Source organism: Bactrocera oleae, chromosome 2 (genome assembly GCF_042242935.1).
Source record: "Bactrocera oleae isolate idBacOlea1 chromosome 2, idBacOlea1, whole genome shotgun sequence".
In the NCBI taxonomy this organism is placed as follows: domain Eukaryota; kingdom Metazoa; phylum Arthropoda; class Insecta; order Diptera; family Tephritidae; genus Bactrocera; species Bactrocera oleae.
The window spans coordinates 66,693,466-66,715,742 of record NC_091536.1 but is presented as its reverse complement, the minus strand read 5'-3'; the positions used below and the strand labels follow the sequence as shown (position 1 = coordinate 66,715,742).

Genomic DNA, 22,277 nt, shown 5'->3' with positions numbered 1-22,277 from the left:
AAGGTTAACAAACCACATCAAGCATAATAATTAATAAAGAACTTGTAATATTCAATTAAGTTGAAAAGTCGCGGCACAAAATGAAAATGAAACAATATAAATATGCATTAGGGTGGGTGAATAAATTTTTTTTAAACTTTATTCTTTGAAAAATTCATTGATAGACTACCTAAAAAATTCCCTCTAAACATGGGCTCTTAGTATTAATAAATAATAAGGTCCATTCATCCAGTATCTAGATACTATTTGAAAAAAAAGTTCGTCTTTTTCATTTGTAGAAAATTAAGTTCTCTACGAAAATGTGTTCTTAAAATTTTTTCGTAAACCTCAACTTTCATACTTGGTGAGAATTTTTTTGAGGTGTCTACAATCAATTTTGCAGAGTACAAAATAAAAAAAATTTTAACGATATTTTTTTTGGCTCACCCTAATATGTTTCTTAGAATTGCATTTATTTTTGCATTTTTAAATGTGAAAACGCAAACGGAGACTAAGTAAAAATTTGCATTCACTAACGCAGTGAAAACTGTATATAAGGTTAGAAATTTCGAAACCAATGTAGCTACAAAAAAACATGTCAAATAAGTACAACCTGAAGCCACTCTGAGGTCAACAGCAAACTCGCAACATTTTGGCAATTACAACTTTTAAATAGGAAATTCAGAAATATTTTTGTTACCTCTTTAATCAAATCCAATTGGCTGATAAATGGGCTCAAATCCACTTCTTCACTCAACGCTGCTTGCGTGTTATGCTCGCCACTTTCCTTTTCTTTTTTAATCTTGGGCGCGGCTTCGTCACTGGAGCTTGAGGAGGTTGCCACTTCATTTTCAAGCGCAAATTCCTGCTCCTCTTTGTCAAGCTGTTCGGTTTTAATGCTGGCAATATCGGCCGGCTCGGGAAAAGTATCATTTAAAGCGCCCGCACCGACCGTCTCCTCCTTTACCGCGACACCAGCCGCCGCTGCACTTGCGAAACTCGGAAAGAACATATCCAAATTAACATCAATATAAGTGTTGTTGTAAGGCTCATCTTTGAGCGGCAAACCAGCGTAGGGATTGTTGACGGCAAGATCGCCAAAGTCACGCAGATCGGCCAAGTTTTGCTCCCATACCGAACGCTGATCTTGAAAGTTTTCCGAATTGAGAAACACATCCAACTCCGAAGCGGGCAAACCCATATTGCTGGCATTCGTGCTGGCCGCCGCAGCAGCCGCCGCCGCATTGGCGGCCTGTTCCAAGGCAGCGGCACCAGCCACATTCACACTACTAGCGGCGCTCGTCGTCGAACTCGTTGTTGCTTGCAGTTCCGGTAGGGTGGCGGTCTGATTGGTGCCACCATCATTTTGCACATTCAACATGTAAGCGGTGACATTATATTGCGGCGGTGTAGCGTCATGTTGGCGATCATAGCGTATTAGATCCTCAATGAGTGGCATCATAGTTTTGCGATTCGCATACGGATACTCGACCATCGGCACGGCACGCAACATTTCCAATTCCCAGCCATCACCATCGCGCAACTCCAACTGTGAATCCCAATTGCGCAAGCGTTGCTGTAAGAAATTATCCGGATCCACGTGCAGCAAGCTCAAGGCCAACGCTAACTGCAGCATCTTCATGGCGTATGATTTTTTGTTCGATATCATTTTGAGCCGTTGTGAAGATTGCGCTAACGGCAATTCTGACGAAGTAGTTTACCAACGTGTGTGCACAAAACTCCGCACCCCTACCCTCCGACCCCCGAAAAGTATGCGAAATGTCACAGTCTAACTGAGACAATCAATTTTCAGTGTCGACGGTGAAGTCGACGCAGCCGCCGCTGCGTGTTGCCTTGAATTTGAGGTTAATTTGTGCGTTGGTGTTTCGACTTTTCTCCTTTACTTTGGTCCGATTTGAAATAAACTATAAATATTTATGTATCTAATATTTTTGTGTTCTTCGGGGGTTACGAATCTGTCCCGATTTAAGTGGCCGATTTCTGGCTTTTACTGCAGTCGGTTTTGTGCAACAAATTGCTTTATGAATTTACTGTTGTTGTTGTAATAAATATTTGTTTGTTGTTGAGTCGCCCACAAGCTATCTCTTCACCCCTCGCACCGTTAAACCGCAATTCACCCAATTAATTAAAAGCGCTGAAAGAGATCAGAGAAAATAATTTATAAATATATAGATATAAATACGTATGTATGTATGATTAATTGTGTGTTCAAAACAATGTACGAATGGGAATGGACATATACTAAATAATATGTATGTAAAATTAAGCTATGAATGTGAGCAATTTATTTACTAATATGACAAGTGAAGGATGTTTGATGTTTTCGCTCACGCAAATGGCGAGCTGTAAGTAATGATATTTAAATGAGATTTCGTTAGTGTAGCTACATATGTATGTATATGAATGCATAAGGAAGTGTTGCGACCTAGAATGGAACAAGCTGAACCTTCCCCAACAACGACGGGGTAGAAAGATATCTCCTATGAAGCAGTCAGGATGTGTCTAACTTAATTTATGAGTTGATTTCCCGTTAACACAATGCAAAATTGAAGACGCATCAGAAATGAGGGTTCTAATATGTACATGGGATCTTGAATGAGTTGCCTGTGGACTTTCTACCGTTAGAGAATGGAATAATTATTAAACTAGAGACGATCTCAAGGTGAACATCAGTTCTACAGAAGAACTGGAATTATGCTAACTAAGGTTACATTAATAGTGACCACAAGTTTAATATCAGAAGAATGTAATCCAAGAAAGTCCTCTAGGGGTTACTTGTACTGAAAAACTCCAAACATGAAATGAACTGAAAACTTTGAATTTAACTTTCAGCAGTTGGATAAGACCGTAGTATATTATCTAACTTCGGATAAATAATTTTTAAATATTTATAACAATAAAAGAGCCCAGGCTGGTCTACGAATTTACTTCAAAACTTATTTATGTACTATAAAAAGAGTTGGATTTTGATCGGTCAGTTTGTATGGCAGCTATATGTTAGTGACCCAATTTTGGTGGTTTCAAATGACCAAATGAACAGCTTCGTGCGGAGCAAAGGACGAAATTTGTGCAAAATTTCAGATTGATAACTCAAAAACTGAGGAAATATTTCGCGTATATACAGACAGACGGACTCAACTCGTCACGCTGATAACTTATATATCTATTTTTAGGGTCTCAGACATTTCCTTCTGGGTGTTACAAACTTCGTGGCAAACATGGTATAAAAATCTTAATCCGTGAATGTTTAGGTCACTTTTTGAAGAATATGTATGGCGCAGAATGCATAGCGCACTTGCTACTCCAAGCTTTAAGTTCTAATATGGCTCGATTCCTGAAATTATTTTAAGATGATGAGATCTAATTCACCCAAACATTGAGAGAATAATGCTTGGACTTCGCTGAAAAAATACATTAGCATGACAACATCAAGACCAACACCACAAAGAGGAGAAGACGTTGGGTCTATCATAAGACATATGCACATACATAAAGCTATTATGTATTACAAGAGATATCGGTCAAGAAGTTTTTAATCAAGTATATATACAAATATTTAGTTTTAGACCTTTCCAAAATTGCTGGAAAATTATTGAAGAAGAATCACAGATCCTAAAACTTTGCTGCACTGTTTTGAACACTGGAAAGTTTTTCAAGGGTAATAGGAAACTATATATTTATGTACAACAAATACTGAATTGTCTATCAAGAACGAAATTTTAGACTATCCATCTTGTTTGGGAAATCCACGGTGTAAATGGAATAGATATGATCTACATAAGTAGGCTTCGATGGTAAACTATTTGTAAAATCTTAATCAAAGTGGGTCTGTCTTATTTTATGTTGCATGGAAAAAAGATTTTGTTCGAGAAAAATCACCTCAGTTCCAGATCACACGCGTTAATCGTTACTTTAAGGTGGATTCTGTGCCAAAGGGAATAAATTTGAATCCCTTTAAGAGGATCAGAGGACATGATAAACTTTCTGATAAGCTTAGCTAACAATATTGTTTCAGACGCTTTAAGATGCGGTTAATGCTGGGATATTTAATATGGTAGTTATAAGATGGCATATTCGATAGTTACGAGAAAATTAAAACAGATGTTTGAACGTCATTTTTAATACTTGATAGTAAAAACTTATCGATACCCTCAGGGTATAAGTCCTCACGTTTTTCATAAATGATTTATGATTTTTATTTAATGTTAATGTCTTTTTTTATTGATAATTATGAATTCATATAATTTGGGCCACTCATAGCAAGAATGGTTTCTAATCGCAAAAAACAAACTCAAGGTCACTTCGAGTGGTTTACCCTCGTATGTATTGCTGAAAAATGCAATTTATTTACTGCAAAATATTTTCACATGAGAATATTTGCATATAAAAACAACATTATTTTCAATAAGAAATTAAATTAAATTTCAAATAAGGGAAATTATATTTAGATTTTTATTTTTTTTTTTAATGTGCACACTTTAGATAAAGCGAAGGTATTGAAAATTAAATAAGATTACAGAATTCTGGAATTATATACAGCCATATACGTATGTATATAGTACAATAAGAAAATTTTCCCACTTTTCGATCTTATTTTTATTTAACATTTGTATGCGTATATACACTTTTTATTAAGGTGAAGCAAAAAAACAAAAAATATACTTGGCTTCTTAAAGCAAAACATTGAATAAGGATGAAGAAATTACGCAGTGGCAGTTGAATGTTACGGCTGAATGGATGATGCTTTTTATGGCATTGATATTACACACACCGTTGAGACGTACAGTTTGTCACAAAACTAAGTTTCTAAATTATTGTTTTTTTTTTTTTAATTAAATTTAGACTTTAGGCATATAAAATATTTAAGGTCATTATCTTTGCGTTTTTTATTCATATTTCGATAGTTTATACCTTCAAAAATAACATATTTTACTAAAATTTTAAATCGGCATCTCAAATAGTTTTTGATTTTCTCAAAATAGTATTTTTCATATTTGCTTGGAGTAATTACTCGGAGATTATCAAATTTTTTTGCACGTTCTGTATAGAATGACTTACTATTTTTGTGATCTCATCAAAAATCGAATTTTGACAGCCGAAAAACTATCCACATTTTGGGTAAAACTAAATTTTACAATTTTGTCAATATTTATTTTTATTTCGACCGTACGGACAATGTGTTCTAGTAGATAATTTGTTTTTGTTAGGTCTCATCCACGGAGAAGGCCGGAAATACTGCAGTATAACTCGAAAAATATTTAATTTTCTTCAAAAATTTTACTTTGTATTCTCAAAGTATGTTAAAATATAAGCTTAAAACCATATATAAGCTTTTTTTTTTTTTTTTGAAAATTACAGAATTCTAAACTAAAGCAACATTTTTTATGCGAATTGGTTTTAGAACGATATAGATTATTTTCTAAGATACTAATTCTAAGCTACAATAACTAAAGAAATTTTCTAGATCGGTCTCTAATATAGCTGCCATATATCTGAACGATCAAAATCCAGTTCTTGTATGGAAACTTCGTTATTTGTGAAGGATATTCAAGATTCGGTGTAACCGAAGTTAACATTTTTTCTTGTTTTACATATAACGAAACGCTCCTTTTAGCGAGCATGAATAAAAGCTAAGAATAAAATCATATATTAATTTAATTTAAAAATTGAGCAAACCTCAAATATTTTCTATATGTATATTACCAAATAATTATAAAAAAAAATTAAAACTAAAATTAAAATAGCCAAAAATATATTGCAAATTAAATCTTAATTAGAACAGAGAAACTTATTTTTATGTCATACTGTAAATCTTACATTAAAGAATTATCTTCGATTATATTATGTATGAATGCATAACCGTAGAATTGAAAGAAAATAAGTAGTATGCAGTACACATAGCGATAACACTGTGCGACAAATTTTAAGGATTTTTTTTTCGCCAAAAATTTTAGTTGCCATTGATTTCATGACCCACTGTACAGAATCGGAAGAATTTGTTCAGGTCAGCGCGAATGAAGTAGATATTTGATTTTAGTAGTTTTTAAAGGTATTTTTTAGACACAGTATATTTATTAAAATAAAAAGCATTTTCCTTTTAATATATCTCAAAAAAGAGCAAATAATTGCGCATATTATTAATGATCTAACTTTTTCCTCAGTGACCTTGAAAAGGCAGTTGGAAAAAAGAGTACGGTAAATATTTTTTTTTTTTTTTGAAAATGTATTTTCAAATATTTTCAGCTAATATAGAAAAATACCTTTGAATTTGCGATTGGGACATATAGAATAGTTATGAACCAAAATTTCCAGGGAAGAAGCATTTGTTTCACAATGTAATATGTAATGTTATGTTAAAAGTGCGACGTGGGTGGTTAATGCGTACACAATGAATGCCAAAAATACTGTATGCGAATTCATTTTGCTATGTACACAATATGTTAAGTGCATTCTGCGCACACAGACCATTCAAGTCAGTCGTACACTCACCTTTTGGAGCTTTTTTGCGCCTGCACTATATTCGTTATATACGCCAGCTAATCGGAGAGAGAGACAATATTGCTACGCAATATACTTGCCACACAGCAGCTGACCCTCAGTCTGGGGTTTAAGAATAAAACGAAAACACTGAAGAAGGCTGCTACGGCCTATTGCAATGGCGTTGGTACTGACAGCACTTTGACGGCGCGGGGTGTGGATGTTGTTGACTTTTTTCCAAAACAATAAAAAAAATACTTGTTGAAATTGTCGCAATTGTTTTGTTACAAGTTGAATGATCCAGTATTATATGATGTTTGTCCTTGCGCCCACGTGGGAGCCATGCAAACACATACATACACGCACAGAAATTACCGACAGAGTTGTCTATATACTTAAAAGCACAGTTATTTCGCGCAAATTCACAAGAAGCAGTCGCACACGTACACTAAACTCGCTCGTTTGTTTGTGTAATTTTCTTATTGCTTTTGGTTGTTATATTTTCGAGGGGGCGCACAAGTCGGGTGCTGCAGCGAGTGCTGTGCTGTCTGAAGGGTAGGTGCAAGTTTGATTTGAGTTAAACTTTTTTTATGATTACAGGTCACTGTACGGTGAAAATTGCGAATTCTATTAGAGTGTTAAATGTTGTTGGTGTTGATATATTTTGCTGTTGTTGCTATTGTTGCTTTTGCTGAAACTCTTTGTTATTTCTTTCGTTGTGTACTGCGTCGTTAATTTTCTAACACAATATTCACTTATTCGTTGTTTTTATACACATTTTTGTTGCTGCTCTGGTTCTATTGCACGCTCTACGTGCGTGTCCTTGAACTTGGCCAACGTACTTTCACTAAGGCAGATAACGAATACTAAAAAATTGCGGCCAAACAATTGAAATGTTTCTTTTTATACAACAAATATAACGAAAAAATGGAGAGAAAATTAAAAAAAAAATGCAAGCAAAAAAATTAAACACAAAATGACGTCTACGAAGAAGGTAAAAAAAAGTCGCTGTTGGGGTTTTGGCTATAAATTTGTTAAACTTAAGGTTGCGGCGAATTTGGGAAATTTCTTTAGTTTACCTTCTTTTTTTTTAAGTTTTATAGCACACACATAATTAAATTTTGTTTTTGTTTTTATGCCCAAATTTTTTATCCTAATTTTGCAATTGTCGCCAATTAAACATATTAAAAATAGCATTCATTTCGAAATCTTGCTTTTCACTTTTTTGCTAATACACTATTGGGCGCAAGTACGAACCAGCCCCTTTTTTCGTTCATTGCTTTACGCTATCGCCCACTATTCGCGTTTAATGGCATCTATTATTACATTGAATACGTTGTTTACCTTTTGTTTTTATTATTATTGTAACTAATTGATTTATAATTATTTGTTTTTTGTTAATTGTGGCAAAATGTTAACAGCATCGTAGTTATTTTTATAATTTCTTTACATTCACTTAACCAAACGTAACCATAAATATTTTAACTGCTCCAAGTAGATTAATTTTATTTTTTATTACTCACGTTTTGCCTCTTTCGCAGTTCAACACTTCAACCGCTTTGTTGTCTTCATTAGAATAATTGAAAATTTTATAAACGCGCCTCGATTTGGCTCAGAGGCGGTAAAATACGTTCACCACTATTCTTTTGTTGTAATTTTTTTTTTTTAAATGCGCTTTGTCTATATTTTACAATCGTATGGCTACTCGACGAATTGCGATTCGTAGCAGAACGATATCGCAGCCGACATCGCTGCTACATTTCGTATATTCGCGCATGATTCACCGCCCGCTCATATACACGCAAACCCACCCACACACACATTTTTACGCACACACTCCGCAACTCAATTCATTTTTTGGTTTTACAACAAATGCAATCGCTGTTGTTGTTATTGTGTTGTTGTTGATGCGCAATGTGGATTTCTTTGTTGTTCGCAAAAGACGCTGCTTAGCATGCGAGTTGGCTGGGGTAGGTTATTCGGGAATAGCAACAAACACATGTACATACATGCATACAAACATATGGAATGGTCTGTTTAGAAAAGGAGTGTCGGTGTTTTGCTTTCTCGGTTTATTAATTTTTTTATTTTTGTTTGCTAAATCTTTATTTGGTCATGAGGTTGTCCGTCGAAATCCGTCCGTCGTTGCAATGACACAGTTGTCTATGAAACCAGCTGCAAACCAGTTGTTGTTACGGCACTAAATTATTCAAAATCGATATTGATCTTGATAATTGCTTAGTTTTAGATTAAATTTCGAAATGGTGTGTAAATAAAAAATAAAACATTCTTATTTAATCGATTTTTTTTCAGAACACAATTCACAATATAACATACTAAAATTTTAAATTAATATATGAAACAGATCAGATTATCTTTAAACGCGTCCTTCTCGAATATAAACACACTATTTTTTCTGCATGTTCTGTATACACAGCAGCGTGCAATGAAATAGTAGAAGGATACAAGATCATAATTTGTATGTCTGCATACCTCGTAAGGCTCCTTTGTTAAAACAAAATCGTGCTACGTGATTCGTCTTGGCCAATATTAAAATGTAAGAACAAACTTTTAACTGAAGAGTGGAAAATTATTCTTTATGACAGGAAAGGGTTTCGAGAGTATGTGCAACGTCCCTCTAATAAAGAGTATGAACCACAATACACCACGAAGCTTAAAAACATAGGTGTTCAAGGTTAAAGGTATGGTAATATTTCAGGTAGTTTAGTTCGATCTCCTGACTTTAATCCTATTGAAACCCTATTTTATATTGTATAAAAAAAAATGTGTTTAGATGGCTAAGCCCAAAAATATCAACGAGTTGTGTGAGAGCAAAAACTATTTAAAACTGTTAACAATTGAAAAAAAATTTGGGTTGGCAACCACTACTATTTCATAGCTCGCAGCTGTATGTACATGGATACCAATAACCTACCAGCCTTTTGCTCTGATCACAAATTAAACTTTGGAAGGCCAAAAGCGACAATAATTTTGGTAACCTTTTTTTAAAACGCCGAGATTTCGTAAATTTTTGATTTTTGAGATTTTTTTAGGTTTCATCCACGGAGCAGGAAGAAATCTATCAACACTTATTCGAAAATTTTTTAAATTTTTTCTTCTAAAACTATCTTTATTGTGTCTTCCTAATATGTATGCGTAAATATACTCAAAAAAGTTAACCGTGCAATAGCTATTCTAAAGCTTTAATTACGCACTAATCTAGTTTAAACAAAGTTTATTATTATTATCTATTTCGTGTAATTTTTATGAAAGTGAAAGTTTAAAATGAAGACGCTCCATTGTTTTGTTTTATTTTAAAAATGCTCACTTTTTTATTTACTGGTATTAATCTTTTATAATATCAAAACAAAATATTTTACATTTTTTTGAATTTAATTGTATTTAATTATATTTTGAAAAATTAATTATAAATTTATTGTCCTTTTTTTCCATATAATGAAAAACAAGCAACACTGTTCTTGTTAGATTTCTTATTGGTTGAGATCATAACAAAGCACATAAATATTATACGTGTTTGTCGAATATGCCGGAAGTAGAAAAGCCAAATGCATTCCGAAACAACAAATATACCGATAGTAATATTTATGATTTCTAATAAAAGTAATATAATATTAAAAGTAATGATATAAGCAAACGGCAGAAATAGAATGTGAAATAATGCAACAATCAAAACGTATTGAGACTTTTAAGATTTAAAGAATAAATTCAATAATTTTAATTAAATGTTTTCATATTTGCATTTTCCAAACAAACAAGCAAAGAAAACACAACAATTAAGTACATACATACATACATATGTATGTATTTATGTATAAAGGCACATTTGTATAATTTTCAATTAAACTAGAATTTTCTATGTATTCTTAGTTGCCGTGTTTTGTTGTGAAATACAAAAATGTAAAAGTAGATGTGAACAACTATGACGTTTTCTTTTCAACCATCTTTCGTATTGGAGTTGCACTTTAGGGCTGTTTGGCTATCGACAACACTCAACATAGGACCAAATGCATGACACAGCAGCAAAACACATTACTTTTTCTACCAGTGGCAAGTAAACAGCACTAACAACAACAACAGCGCAGCAACAAGCGCTGCACTTCGCGCACAACACCAGCTGCTACATTGCACTTGTCAAATTCAATTTTCTAATCACTGCCATTTAAAAGACAAATTCTTCATTTCATAATATTTTGATAATTTTAACTTTTCACCAACGTTTTTATGCACGCACAAGTATTTGCCTTTTTATTTGTAACGCAATCAATACAAAACTTATTGAAAAAACATTAGCAAGTGTCGCTCCAATTGGATTCACAAGCGGAGAGCAGCGGACAACAACGAAGCAGCGCAGCAAGCAGCACGGGCTTTCATTTTATTTACGCCATGGCATTCGCGTATAAAAACACTTTAAACACCAAAAAAATTGATAATCCACAACGCCATCATAATTTTCTACAGACGTGCGAAAGTACAACGTTTAACCGCAAAACTTGAATTCTGTGCACTTTGCACGTTTTCTTACCATTTGCTGTTTCGTACCTTCGCTCGTTTGCACGTCGTCGACGCAAAATTCAACACTCAAACACTCACTAAATAAAAACTCCGAAATAAGCTGCGATTGCACGTTTAAAACGTTGAATAGAAACTCCGTCTTTTACCGTGCTGTTTGCAACTTCGTTTTATCGAAAGATATTTAGTTTAATAGACTTAAATTCAATGTATTTATCGTTCTCACTTCACCTCTAACTAGTCTACGGTGGATCTGCGAAACTTTTGTGTTAATTTAACAAAATTCTTAAATGAACTGAACACACACAATAACTACAACTCGCTGTCAACGAGTTTTGTTGCGTTTGCTTTTGTATTTCGTTCGTTGAAGATATTCACCAACCTACACTGTGTTGAAATGCTCAACATAGATAAAAGCTTTGTGATGTTGAAAAGCTTTTGAATTGGAGACGACAGTGAGCGAGTGAGTCATGGGTTGTATTAAAAATTGCATAAAACGTAGTAGGCACATTTGAGAAATGAGTAGTTATTTGAAAAAAAAATATTGAAGGTTAGTGGCCTTTCAACCATTTTGAATAGGTATTTGTTCGTTTAATTCAAATTTGCGCAATATACTATATCCTGTATATTTTAGAGCAGTAATAATAATTGCTGAAAGTTTCCATGCTATAACCACCTGATAATAGAATGCCATCATAGTACTTATTATAGGTGCGCTGTGCGAAAAGTTACAGCTAAAAAAGTTACTACGCATACAATTTGAGAAAGCTAGTGCGTAAATGCAAAAAACAGTACTGATACCGTAGAATAATCAAGTACTTCGCTATAAATAATCGAAAAACAGATTCCTAAATATCATTATAGATAAAGCCAAGGTTGTTTGCACAAATTTTTTATAAATATTAAAAATAGGCACTGCTGGTCAGGGATAACGTTTAGTGATATAATATCTATGATATGGATTGGAGTTTCTTATAAAATATGAAAGGAGCCTTTCATTATGTTGAGAATCCGTTCCCACGACAGTCGGGTCTACGTAACCGGAACGGACCCGGGTTTATTCCGGCCAAGGACTGTCAACTCGGCAGAATTCTGGCGCTACAACAACAACAACATTATGTTGAGAATATCACTGCTTCAGAATATCACTGCACCAAGGACTGAAAGGTAACGGGCTGCGTTCATTTGCTAGATTAGCGTTCTTCGGAGTGTACTTTTGGACGTAGTAATATCATTTTAAATTGGTCTGAATGAAGCTACATCATATCGATTATATACAAGTATACAACTGAAAGTTGAGGATAGACGATTTTAGATAATTCATATTGATGATTATTATTCAATTTAGATAATAATGCGCTGTTATCGATTACACTGTTAGCGAGACTATCGACTCGTTTGACTACTGTAAAAATTATGTTCTCGTTATTATATTGTCACTATTTTAAATTAAAAAACAAAAAAAGATAATTGAAAAACAATATTTGTTTCTCTTCTCTCTAATTAATTAAAAGTCTCTCAATAAGCTTTGGTACAGTATATTTAACACACCCTAATAATAAGTAGTCACAATGCGAATCCAAAAAATTTTGTTGCCATTCACATCCGATAAGAAAAAAAACCAAAACAATATCTAATAATTAGGAATTGTACGAATACATTATCATAGCAGCATTTTTATACACCTTTTTTTGTAAACAACTTGACTCTTTGATTGTATTAATTATAATAATTCTTTATAACCACTTTTTGTCATAGCACAACGGCTGTCTGAAGCACATACATGCCCGTGCATAGCACCTATGTACATATATTTTGTATATAAAATATAAGTATACTTGTACTTACCTGGCTAATGTACCGACAGCCATTAAGTTCACTCATATAGTTGCGCTGATTACCAGCACTTTGCCAACCCTTCTCATTGCATGAGTTTAACGATTTCATAAGCGTTGACCTCTTATCGGGCTCTTTATTCTCCAATATCGTCATATGGTACGCCTCCATGTCTTTAACCGGCGATAAAGATTCCAAACGCGGCAGATCTTCTAAACCAATCATTTTCTTGAAGCATTCACCTTATGTTCGCTATAAATAAATATGAAATTAAATTAATATGTTTAAAATATAAGCTATATATTTATCGTATCAATATGGACACTATGGTGTACGTTTGGGAGTTAGTATCCAAGGGGTTTTTTCACCGTCCGCAATCGAAAGATCCAATATATTTTATTGTCCTGCCTGAAGAAATAAAAAACAGAGTTTTAAAAATAAATGTCTGCATATTTTACCTATATATGATATTTCTAAATCGCTCTTTGAGTAATAGCTCTCACAAGGTACAAATGGCTATAATATTAGACTCCATAATCAGATTGTCATATTTTACTCCTTAAACATAACAATATTTAAATAAGTTTGGTTTTTCTGGATTACTACACAATAATTTTGGAATATTTTGGGTTGCATTAAGAACGTTGCAATACTAGCGTTGAGTTCGCTTACTCTGTACTTAAAATTAGTCAAGGAGTGGCTGTTCTCACTATCAAAAGTACTCCTTCAATATTACACTCATTTGTGGCTCTGGTTTTATCTGAATCGCTGGAAACTGCAAAGCTGATGAATTCGCAAGAGTGCTCTTGTCCCAATTACATCGGATTGGAACTGGTTCTACCATAAGTTATCCTCTACCGTTCTACGACCTATGGACCTCGCGTGAGCATAGCAAGAGATGGTCAACAACGAGCTTCTGTGGAGGAAGGTTAGGTGGAGACATCCAGCTATATTCTGCTCCATTGTCCAACTCTTGCAAGACTAAATTTGAAGCATTCGGCAGTCCTACTTTCGGCGACCCGAAATTAACAAATTTGTGATAGGCACAAAGTACTCTATCGATTTATGTTGGTCTTCACGACCCATACTTAGGGGTATTTATAGTATCACAATAGACCGGCGTTTTCAATTGTCCAAGAGCAATCGTTATTGGCTTTTGTCACAGGATCGATCTTTTTAATCTAGGGATATTTCCGTGAGCATTACCTAACAAAATTGTACGAATAATTTCCAAATATAGTATTCGTGGATTTATTACTATCGGTTGCAATTGGGTCTTAATGAGTGCCCAATTTCCAAAAAGTTATGATCATAGGGCAATTATTCTCGATTGATCTCTTATGGATCTGACTGGTCTTAAAAATCTTCAAAAAAGACTAGTATCCATTAGCTGCCCTTTCTAGTATTAAATGTTGCAAATAGTCTCTCTATAGGACATACTCGAATACAAGAGAACAGTTCTTTCTATAAAAAGAGGTCAAAATTGTGATTACACTAAGTGGTCATTAAATTATGAACGAAGGGAAGGTTTTTCTTTTATTTAGCACTTTTTAAACGGAAAATTTACTTACTTTATTAATTTTAGATATTTCAACTTGTAGCTCAAATCTTTCTGATGCTGAATTCGGAGTTCGAACGAGCCTTTGGTTTGTTTTACTACATAAATATTTCTACCCTGAATAGCGTATATTAAGTTTGACAGGAAGTTTGTAACACTCAGAAGGAAACGTTGGAGAACCTATAAAAATATATATGAGGTTTGTACAAAAAGTATAGCGAATTTTGTATTTCTTAAGAAAGTGTATTAAAGTATTTAATCATGAAAATCTATTTAGTTCCCTTCAAAGTAATCACCCCTAGATATGATGTACTTATACTAGTAGGTAAGTAGATATCGATGAATACGCGATTTTGGCCAAAAACAACACATTAATGGTGCCACAGCCACCGTATTCCCCAGATCTGGCCCCTGTGACTTTTTTTCTTTCCAAAACTGAAGTTGCCCATGAAAGGACGACATTACGCTACGATTGAGGAGATAATAATTGCATCGAAGGACGCGATAATTTCTAAACAAACCCCGTACATAAATGATCCGCGGGACGAGCTGAGACGATTTAACTATACACGCGATACACAAATTTAGGGATATCGATTTTTAATTGAGCACACGTCCTTTCTCCCAAAGATTGTGCTTATTTGTCAGAATCGCCGTTATCGGCCCACAATAGCATAAAGCAACTATACAACCGATCGATCAAAATCATGTGTTTTTTATTCGACAAATTATCTTCTAAAAATTTGGCATGGATTATTGTTCAAGGCAACTCTACAATATATTGATAATTTTAGCATAAATAAGTTTTGTTAGTTTTGGGTTTTTTATGGAGAAAAACGTTTACACATTGAAGTTAGTATTATATTAATTGGTTGTCGTATTCGTAATTTTGTTTAATCATAGATAACAGAGAGTTGATTATTCTAGTAGTAAAGTGCTCTTTGCTGTAAAATATATTGATAACACAGAAAAGAAAAGAGCAAAAAAATTTCCGAACATCAAAATATATATCACTAGTTAATGTCCTCATTAAAGCGCCATATTTAGAAAACGTTGTAAATATTAATAATTGTGGCGAATCTTTCAAGGCATCTTGATGTTTCGACCGACATTATCGGTCAGACACGACGTAACACGAGGTAACTCCATTTATACTAATTATAATACCGCACGTGTTGAATATGTGTACATAATTGTCGACTGTTAAGTCACATACTATTTGAAAGTCATAAAGCAAGGTTTACTCGCTTAAATGACATTTAGAATAAGACTACAAAGAAAGTTAAAAATAAATTTGTAGCGTGTGTTTTTTCGACGTGTGATTTTCAATGAGACAATACTTTTTTAGGGAGATGGTTCTATTGACTGTTACTTGATATACTCGTATACTCAGTTTGGTTTGCCATATGAAGAGGCTTATTCCGGAACAACTTTTTTTACCAAAATAATGGTTCGGTTCATGCGACGCATCGCGCGCTGCGTTCAATATTCGGTCGACATAATCGTCCAACAGAGTCGGTAATTCGTGGGACCAAAACGAGCCCACTTTTGGTTGAATGCGTAGGTAATACACAAAATGTTCGCAAAAAGTCAGTGTTTGGTGTGATCTATGCACTGAGGGAACCATTGGTTCATATTTCGTCAATGGGGAATGCTATAAAGCTATTATTAATAACTTTTTCATATCTGAGTTGGAGGATGCGCATGCGCTATACAGCCAACGAAACAATGAATTATTGAAGAAAATTTTTGGTAAGGGTCGTGTCTGAGAGTGAGTGTGAGACGGATTTTTTTGGGGGGTTTTGTGAAGTCACTGGATTCATACAAATATGTGTCAATGAAAAAAATAATTTATTTTCCATTTGGCATTTTACTGAAATTTTTTTTTTTTTGGTGCACATGCTTACGTTTAGAAATACATTTTTTTATTTACTGATTGTTTTACTTTTAATATAATTGACATATGATCTATCCTATCTTTTATGATGGAATAAAATGGTCACAGTGTGTCAAATTTTATTAAAATCAGTTCAACAATTAAGGGTTAACCTCGGAGAAAACGTGACACGTAATATTTATATATTATATATATATACGTGTATATGCGATAGATAGAAATAGATTTTTACAGCTCTTAGAGATCCGAAGTGGATTTCAGAAAAAGGCAAGAGAAAACTGTAAATGAAGTCGCCAATTCGAAACGTCATTCTAAATGTGAAGAGGGTTTATTAAGTTTACCACGAAGTTTGTAACACTTAGAAGGAAAATATATGCATATATGTAAAAATGATCAGCAGTTCGAGTGTGTCTTTATATTCGCGATTTTGCACATGCCCTTTTCTCTTCAAAATGCAGCTCATTTATCGGACCACTAGACGGTATAATCTCAATTACAGTAAAGTATATACATACATACTATCTATTTTTGATTGAAGAATTTCGTGAATTATGTTTTCCTAATAAAAACAAATATTAGAAAGCACGTTATCTTGTCGTGTTAATACGTGGCGTAGCCACACGACAACAAAATCAATAACAAGTATGGAAGGGCTAAGTTCAGGTGTAACCGTATACTCTGGCAACTTGCAAGAATCAAAGGCGGGGAAATACCTTCAGATGTTGGCAAAATTTTATATTAAACAAATAAGAAAGGGCGAAGTTCGGTTGTAACCGAAAATTTTATACTCTCGCAAAGTCAAACTCGTTTGAGAAAAAAAAATATTTTCACTCACTGACCGACATATTCGGTATAAAACTGATTAGAATAACGAAAAGCATTATAAGTAGTATATGGAAGTTTAGGTTAGCATTAACCCGATTTTATCAATTTTTGCCAATACCACATACTACTAACATGCCACAGATTAATAAAATGATCCCACTGTTTCATTAATGTACCACCACATACCATCAAAAATCATATGGAGCAAAGTCAGTCGAAATTTTAGGCACAAAGATACCTTGTTATGAGTAAAACACACTCTCTCATTTTCATTGAGATAACTCACAGTTTGACCTATATATGTTAGGTATATGAGGGCTATAAGCAGTATTGATCCGATTAAACCCATTTTTGACACAAAAACATGTTATTATCGAGAGTTTCTTTTATTTATTTTATTATATGAATTTTAATTATATAACTAACACACTGACCGATGTTTTCGGTAAAAAGTCAACTAGAGGCACTGGGGCCCACATATTCAGTGCCTAGGGACTTGAACAGTTTTTGTTCGATTTAGACAATTTTTGGTCACAAGGTGGCATACTTTAAACACATTATTTACGCAAAGTCTTACCCCGATACAATCATTGTTGCTTGATAACATAGTGAAAAGTGAAAGAATCAGATGGAATTTAAAATGGTGTTACATGGGAAATAGGTGTGGTTGTAATCCGATTTCGCCCATTTTCGCACTATAACATAGAAATATGAGAAGAATGTTATGTACTGAACTTGGTTGAAATCGGTTAAGCAGACCCCAAATATGGGTTTTCACCTAAAAGAAGTCTGACTGTCTAATTTTGAACGCGGTTCCTAGAAAGTCATCCCATACCATCTCAGAGATAAAATCTAATGTCTCTGGCGTGTTTAGTGCTTGATTTATCGCGCTTATAGTAATTTTTAACAGTACCGTTATATGGGCAGTGGGCGGGGTTGTCACCCGATATTCACCCATTTTCACACTGTCAATAGAGATGCTAAAAACATTTGTTCTCAGCGAATTTTATAATTATAGCTTTAGCTGTTTAGGAGATATGCACATTAAACCTATTAGGGAGCGGGGCCACGCCCATATATTCAATAACTGTCTTGTATCTTTATGTGGAGCTTGGTTTGGCCATAAATTTGTTTTTGATTAATGGCGTTTTGTTGGCGTGGCAGTGGTCCGATTACGCCCATCTACAATACCAACAGGAAACATGTGTAACAAGTTTCATAAAGATATCTCAATTTTTACTTAAGTTACAGCTTGCACGGACGGACGGACGGACAGACAGTCACCGGGATTTATATATAGCCCTATATCTAATATATTATATAATAATATATCTAACTCAATTAGGTTTAGGTGATACAAACAACCGTTAGGTGAACAAAACTATTATACTGTGTAGCAACATGTGTCGTATAAAAATGTTGTGAAAGCATTCAACATTCATTATTTGATAAAATCGTGAATGAATTACGATCAAATTACGCGTTTAAGGTTATATTATAGGTCATAGGCTCAATTAGTTTTATAACTATATTTATATATTTATACTTCCCGTCAGAGAAAATTATATTAAAATCATCCTCAAATGAGATATATTTGACATAAACTTAACTGAAAAGACTAAATATAATATATTCAGTTGATTTTCATAACGTCAACCAGTTTCTTACCCGATTTGGTATGATTCAAAATATGAAGAAATTAATTACATTTTTAACCAAAAATACTACAACTTTAGAATTCAAAAATATATTGCTCTTACTTACTCCACGTTGATTTCTCCTTATCTGTCATACAATCAGTAAAATGTTGGTCATTTATTAGTTCCCTGATTTAACGACCGTCAAAAATACCAGCTGTAATATTTTTTGTGCTCAATTTCGGATATATTTTACTGATTTATTTAGAACATTCGCAATCCTTGTTTAGAGCTTTTGCAAACTGTTTTATCAGACTTAACTTTATATGAAGAGGGTCTAATATAAAGAGGTATCCGGCTGCTAGGGGGGCATTCATCACATTCATACTACCCGGTACTAAATTCACTCGCAAAGGTCAACATTTTTTAGCTCAGTGTTCTGTCTTGGCTCGGTTTTCCCATAAGTACATGGAGCAGGGGTATTTGGTATATCCTCCTTCTTGACCCAAAAGAAAATTTGCCATTTTAAGATCGACGCCAGTTATGTTCTATATATTTTATTCCCAAAGTAGTCCAAATAGGCTGTTTTATAGAATCAGACGTATTTAAACGGTATTCTCTAAACACATAGTCCCCACAAACAGCGCAAAAACTATTCGGATCATTTAAACAAGTTCTTCTTATTTGGTATATAGAGGTTTATTCATGAAACTTAAAAATTTTTTGTCCTAAAAATTAAATCAAGTATACCGAATAACGACAATTTAAAAAGCAACTGTATCACTAAAACTAGAACTGCTAAAGAGAAACTGAGGATAGATTTGAAATCAGCGACGTCAAATAAGTAAGAAACATTTTGCAAACTTCATAAAACCAAAAAATTTTAATTTTGTTTAGCAGTGTAATATAATTTCACATATCTTCAACAATAAACTAATGTGCATCCAATATTAATGTTCAATTAATTTTGCTAAGATATCTTACGTAATGACCGATAGATACGGCATAAGACCAACAGGACGTTTGAAAATCGTTTATTAGGTATATAGGAGGTAGGTGCAATATTGACCCGATTTTATCTATTTTTGGCATTACTACATATTATTAACAGAAGCAGATGCTTTCTGAGTTGCAAGTTTTCACCCGATTTTATCTATTCTAGGACGCACCGTTTGCAGAGATGCACCGTTAAGAGAAAAAAAGTTAACTCACATATTGGCTGATATATGCGGTATAAAGTCAGCCGGAAGTATGAAAATCATTCGTTTAGGTACATGGGGGCTAAGGAAAATATTGAGCAGAAAAGTATTCTCTTCAAATTTCAATAATATATCTTACACATTGACCGATATTTTCGGTAGAAAGTCAGCCATAAGCTCTGGGGTCCATGTTTCTGTAATCTGAGGACTTGAAGAGTTATGGTCCGATTTTGACAGTTTTTATACCTGAAATCTTAATATCAAGCTTCGTTCAAATTTTTATCCCGATATATTAATTGATGCTTGATTTGTATACTGGAAAGTGAAAAAATAAAGTTTTGTTATATGGGAAGAAGTCGTGGTTGCAGTCAGATTCGCCCATTTTCGCATTGTAACATGGGCATATCAGAATAATAATATGTGCGAAATTTGATTGAAATTGATTGAGTAGGTCCGGTGATATGTGATTTCACCTAAATGTGGGCAGTGTCACGCCTATTGTCCAAATATGATACCTGCCCTTATAGAGCCCTCTTGTGCCAGCCTGGATGTAAAATTCAATGTCTGGACTCATTTAGTTATTGATTTAACGCACTTTTAGTAGTTTTTAACAAAACCGTTATATATGGAGTGGTGGGTTCATCGCCTGATTTTCACGCTGTCTCAAAAAAGGATTTGTTCTGTGCAAATTTGGGTGATATAGCTTGAATGGTTTGGGAGATATATACATTAAACCTATTAGTGGGCAAGGCTACGCCCACTTTTCAAAAATTTTCAAACCACAGGTGCCCCTCATTGTTGCGATTCGTTGTATTAGGTTTTAATTTAATTGCGGCTTAGTTATGGCAATTTATAGATTATCGATTAATAGCGTGTTTTGACCCGATTACGCCCATCTACGAACTCGCCCTCCATATTTGCCTAGGAAAACGTGTACAAAGTTTCACTAGAGTTACAGCTTGCACAGTCGGACAAACGGATGGACAGACAGTCACCCGGAATAAACCGGGAAGAACAGAGGATCACTTGGGATTACAATAAGACAATCTAGGAGGAGAGGACTGAACATTCCATTAAGAAATATTCATTTCCTTCGTTCAGCTTGCACAGTTCGATTTTATGCACAGAATATCATGAGCCCTCATAGGAATGTAGACCATACTGTGACTCACCTCCAGAGTGTCTTTGTAACGATGGACTGATTCATTACAAGTCAATGAAGACGATTTCGAGTGCACTTCTTTGGTTAAGGAACGAGTATGTATAGATATTTATATGAATGTATATTGTTGGGAATGTGAAAATGAGGTTTCAAATTATACAAAAAAAAATTGAAATCGGAAAAAAGTGTTCTCAGAGTATCAAAAATAAATTGAAAAAAATAATAATAAAAAGCTGGCAATCACTTTAGGCATGAATCAATACAGCAAGCGTGATTATAAAACTTAAATTTGATTAACACTTTTTCTAATGCCTTAATGTCTTATACACTCCTAAGACCCTACATTACTTTATCCACCTAAGTAAAATACAGATACAAATGAATACTTGTATATACATAAAAATAAAAGTTGATTTTAACCAAATTTGAATAAATTCAAAAGCAAATGGAGAGCTGAACGCTTACCTCTACTAAATACTTGTCAATCCAGTTATATAACAAGTTACGTATGTACATGTGTATATATTTATACATATTCATTTATAAAACATATAACCGCATGTATAATCGTGTATATATTTGCGACTAATTTGCAACTAAATTGATTTGTCATTAAGCTATTTGTACTGATAAGTACACGTGAGTTTCTTTGACACTGATTTGATTTTTGCATCCGACACATTTTTATTACATGATCCCCAGTAATTATTATGTTTAACAAAATTACGTGTGTATTTATTAGTATATACATACAAAATATTTACATCTATATTTATTTATATAGATTTTTGTATACAATGGAATATTTTAATGAACATGGATCGGACAGCAAATAAATTATTTGCTTGTAAAATATATATTTGTAATATTAATACTCACTTATATTCAAACTAATGGGGAAACCAAGGAAACAAAGAAAAAGAAAAACAAAAACAAAAAAACTTTAACTTCGAAGCTATAATACCCTTCACAAATACAAAGATTACTTACAATAACTGTGATCGGATCAGTTTGTATGCTATAGTGAATCATTCCGAACAATTTCTTCGGAGATTGTGATATGGCTTTAGACAATAACTCAAGCCAAATTTCGTGTGTCTCGTTCATTGAAAAAGATTTCCATACAAGCACTTGATTCCAAACCTTCCGTTTGTAT

At 33.7% G+C, this 22,277-nt stretch overlaps 1 protein-coding gene and 1 long non-coding RNA gene across 10 annotated transcripts in view; one reads left to right on the top strand and one right to left on the bottom strand.

Annotated features, from left to right (window-relative positions):
- cnc (NFE2 like bZIP transcription factor cap-n-collar) overlaps nucleotides 1–22,277 on the bottom strand; it is a 127,276-nt gene that overhangs the window by 96,536 nt on the left and 8,463 nt on the right. Inside the window, exons 1-3 of one of the 9 annotated variants that reach the window (XM_036361599.2) lie at nucleotides 11,021–11,294; nucleotides 6,490–7,376; nucleotides 680–2,134 (exon numbers count right to left, since the gene is read on the bottom strand). In XM_036361599.2, the coding sequence (XP_036217492.2) occupies nucleotides 680–1,648 (969 nt within the window). In that variant the 5' untranslated portion in view covers nucleotides 1,649–2,134; nucleotides 6,490–7,376; nucleotides 11,021–11,294. Of the gene's footprint in view, nucleotides 1–679; nucleotides 2,135–6,489; nucleotides 7,377–8,000; nucleotides 8,134–11,020; nucleotides 11,295–12,855; nucleotides 13,252–22,277 lie in introns of those variants that run through there. The other 8 variants (XM_036361601.2, XM_036361600.2, XM_036361609.2 and 5 more) reach the window with 8 other exon arrangements.
- LOC138855713 (uncharacterized) lies at nucleotides 14,434–15,162 on the top strand. The gene is made up of 3 exons (XR_011394787.1): nucleotides 14,434–14,600; nucleotides 14,679–14,726; nucleotides 14,788–15,162. It is a non-coding gene; the product is annotated as an uncharacterized lncRNA (long non-coding RNA).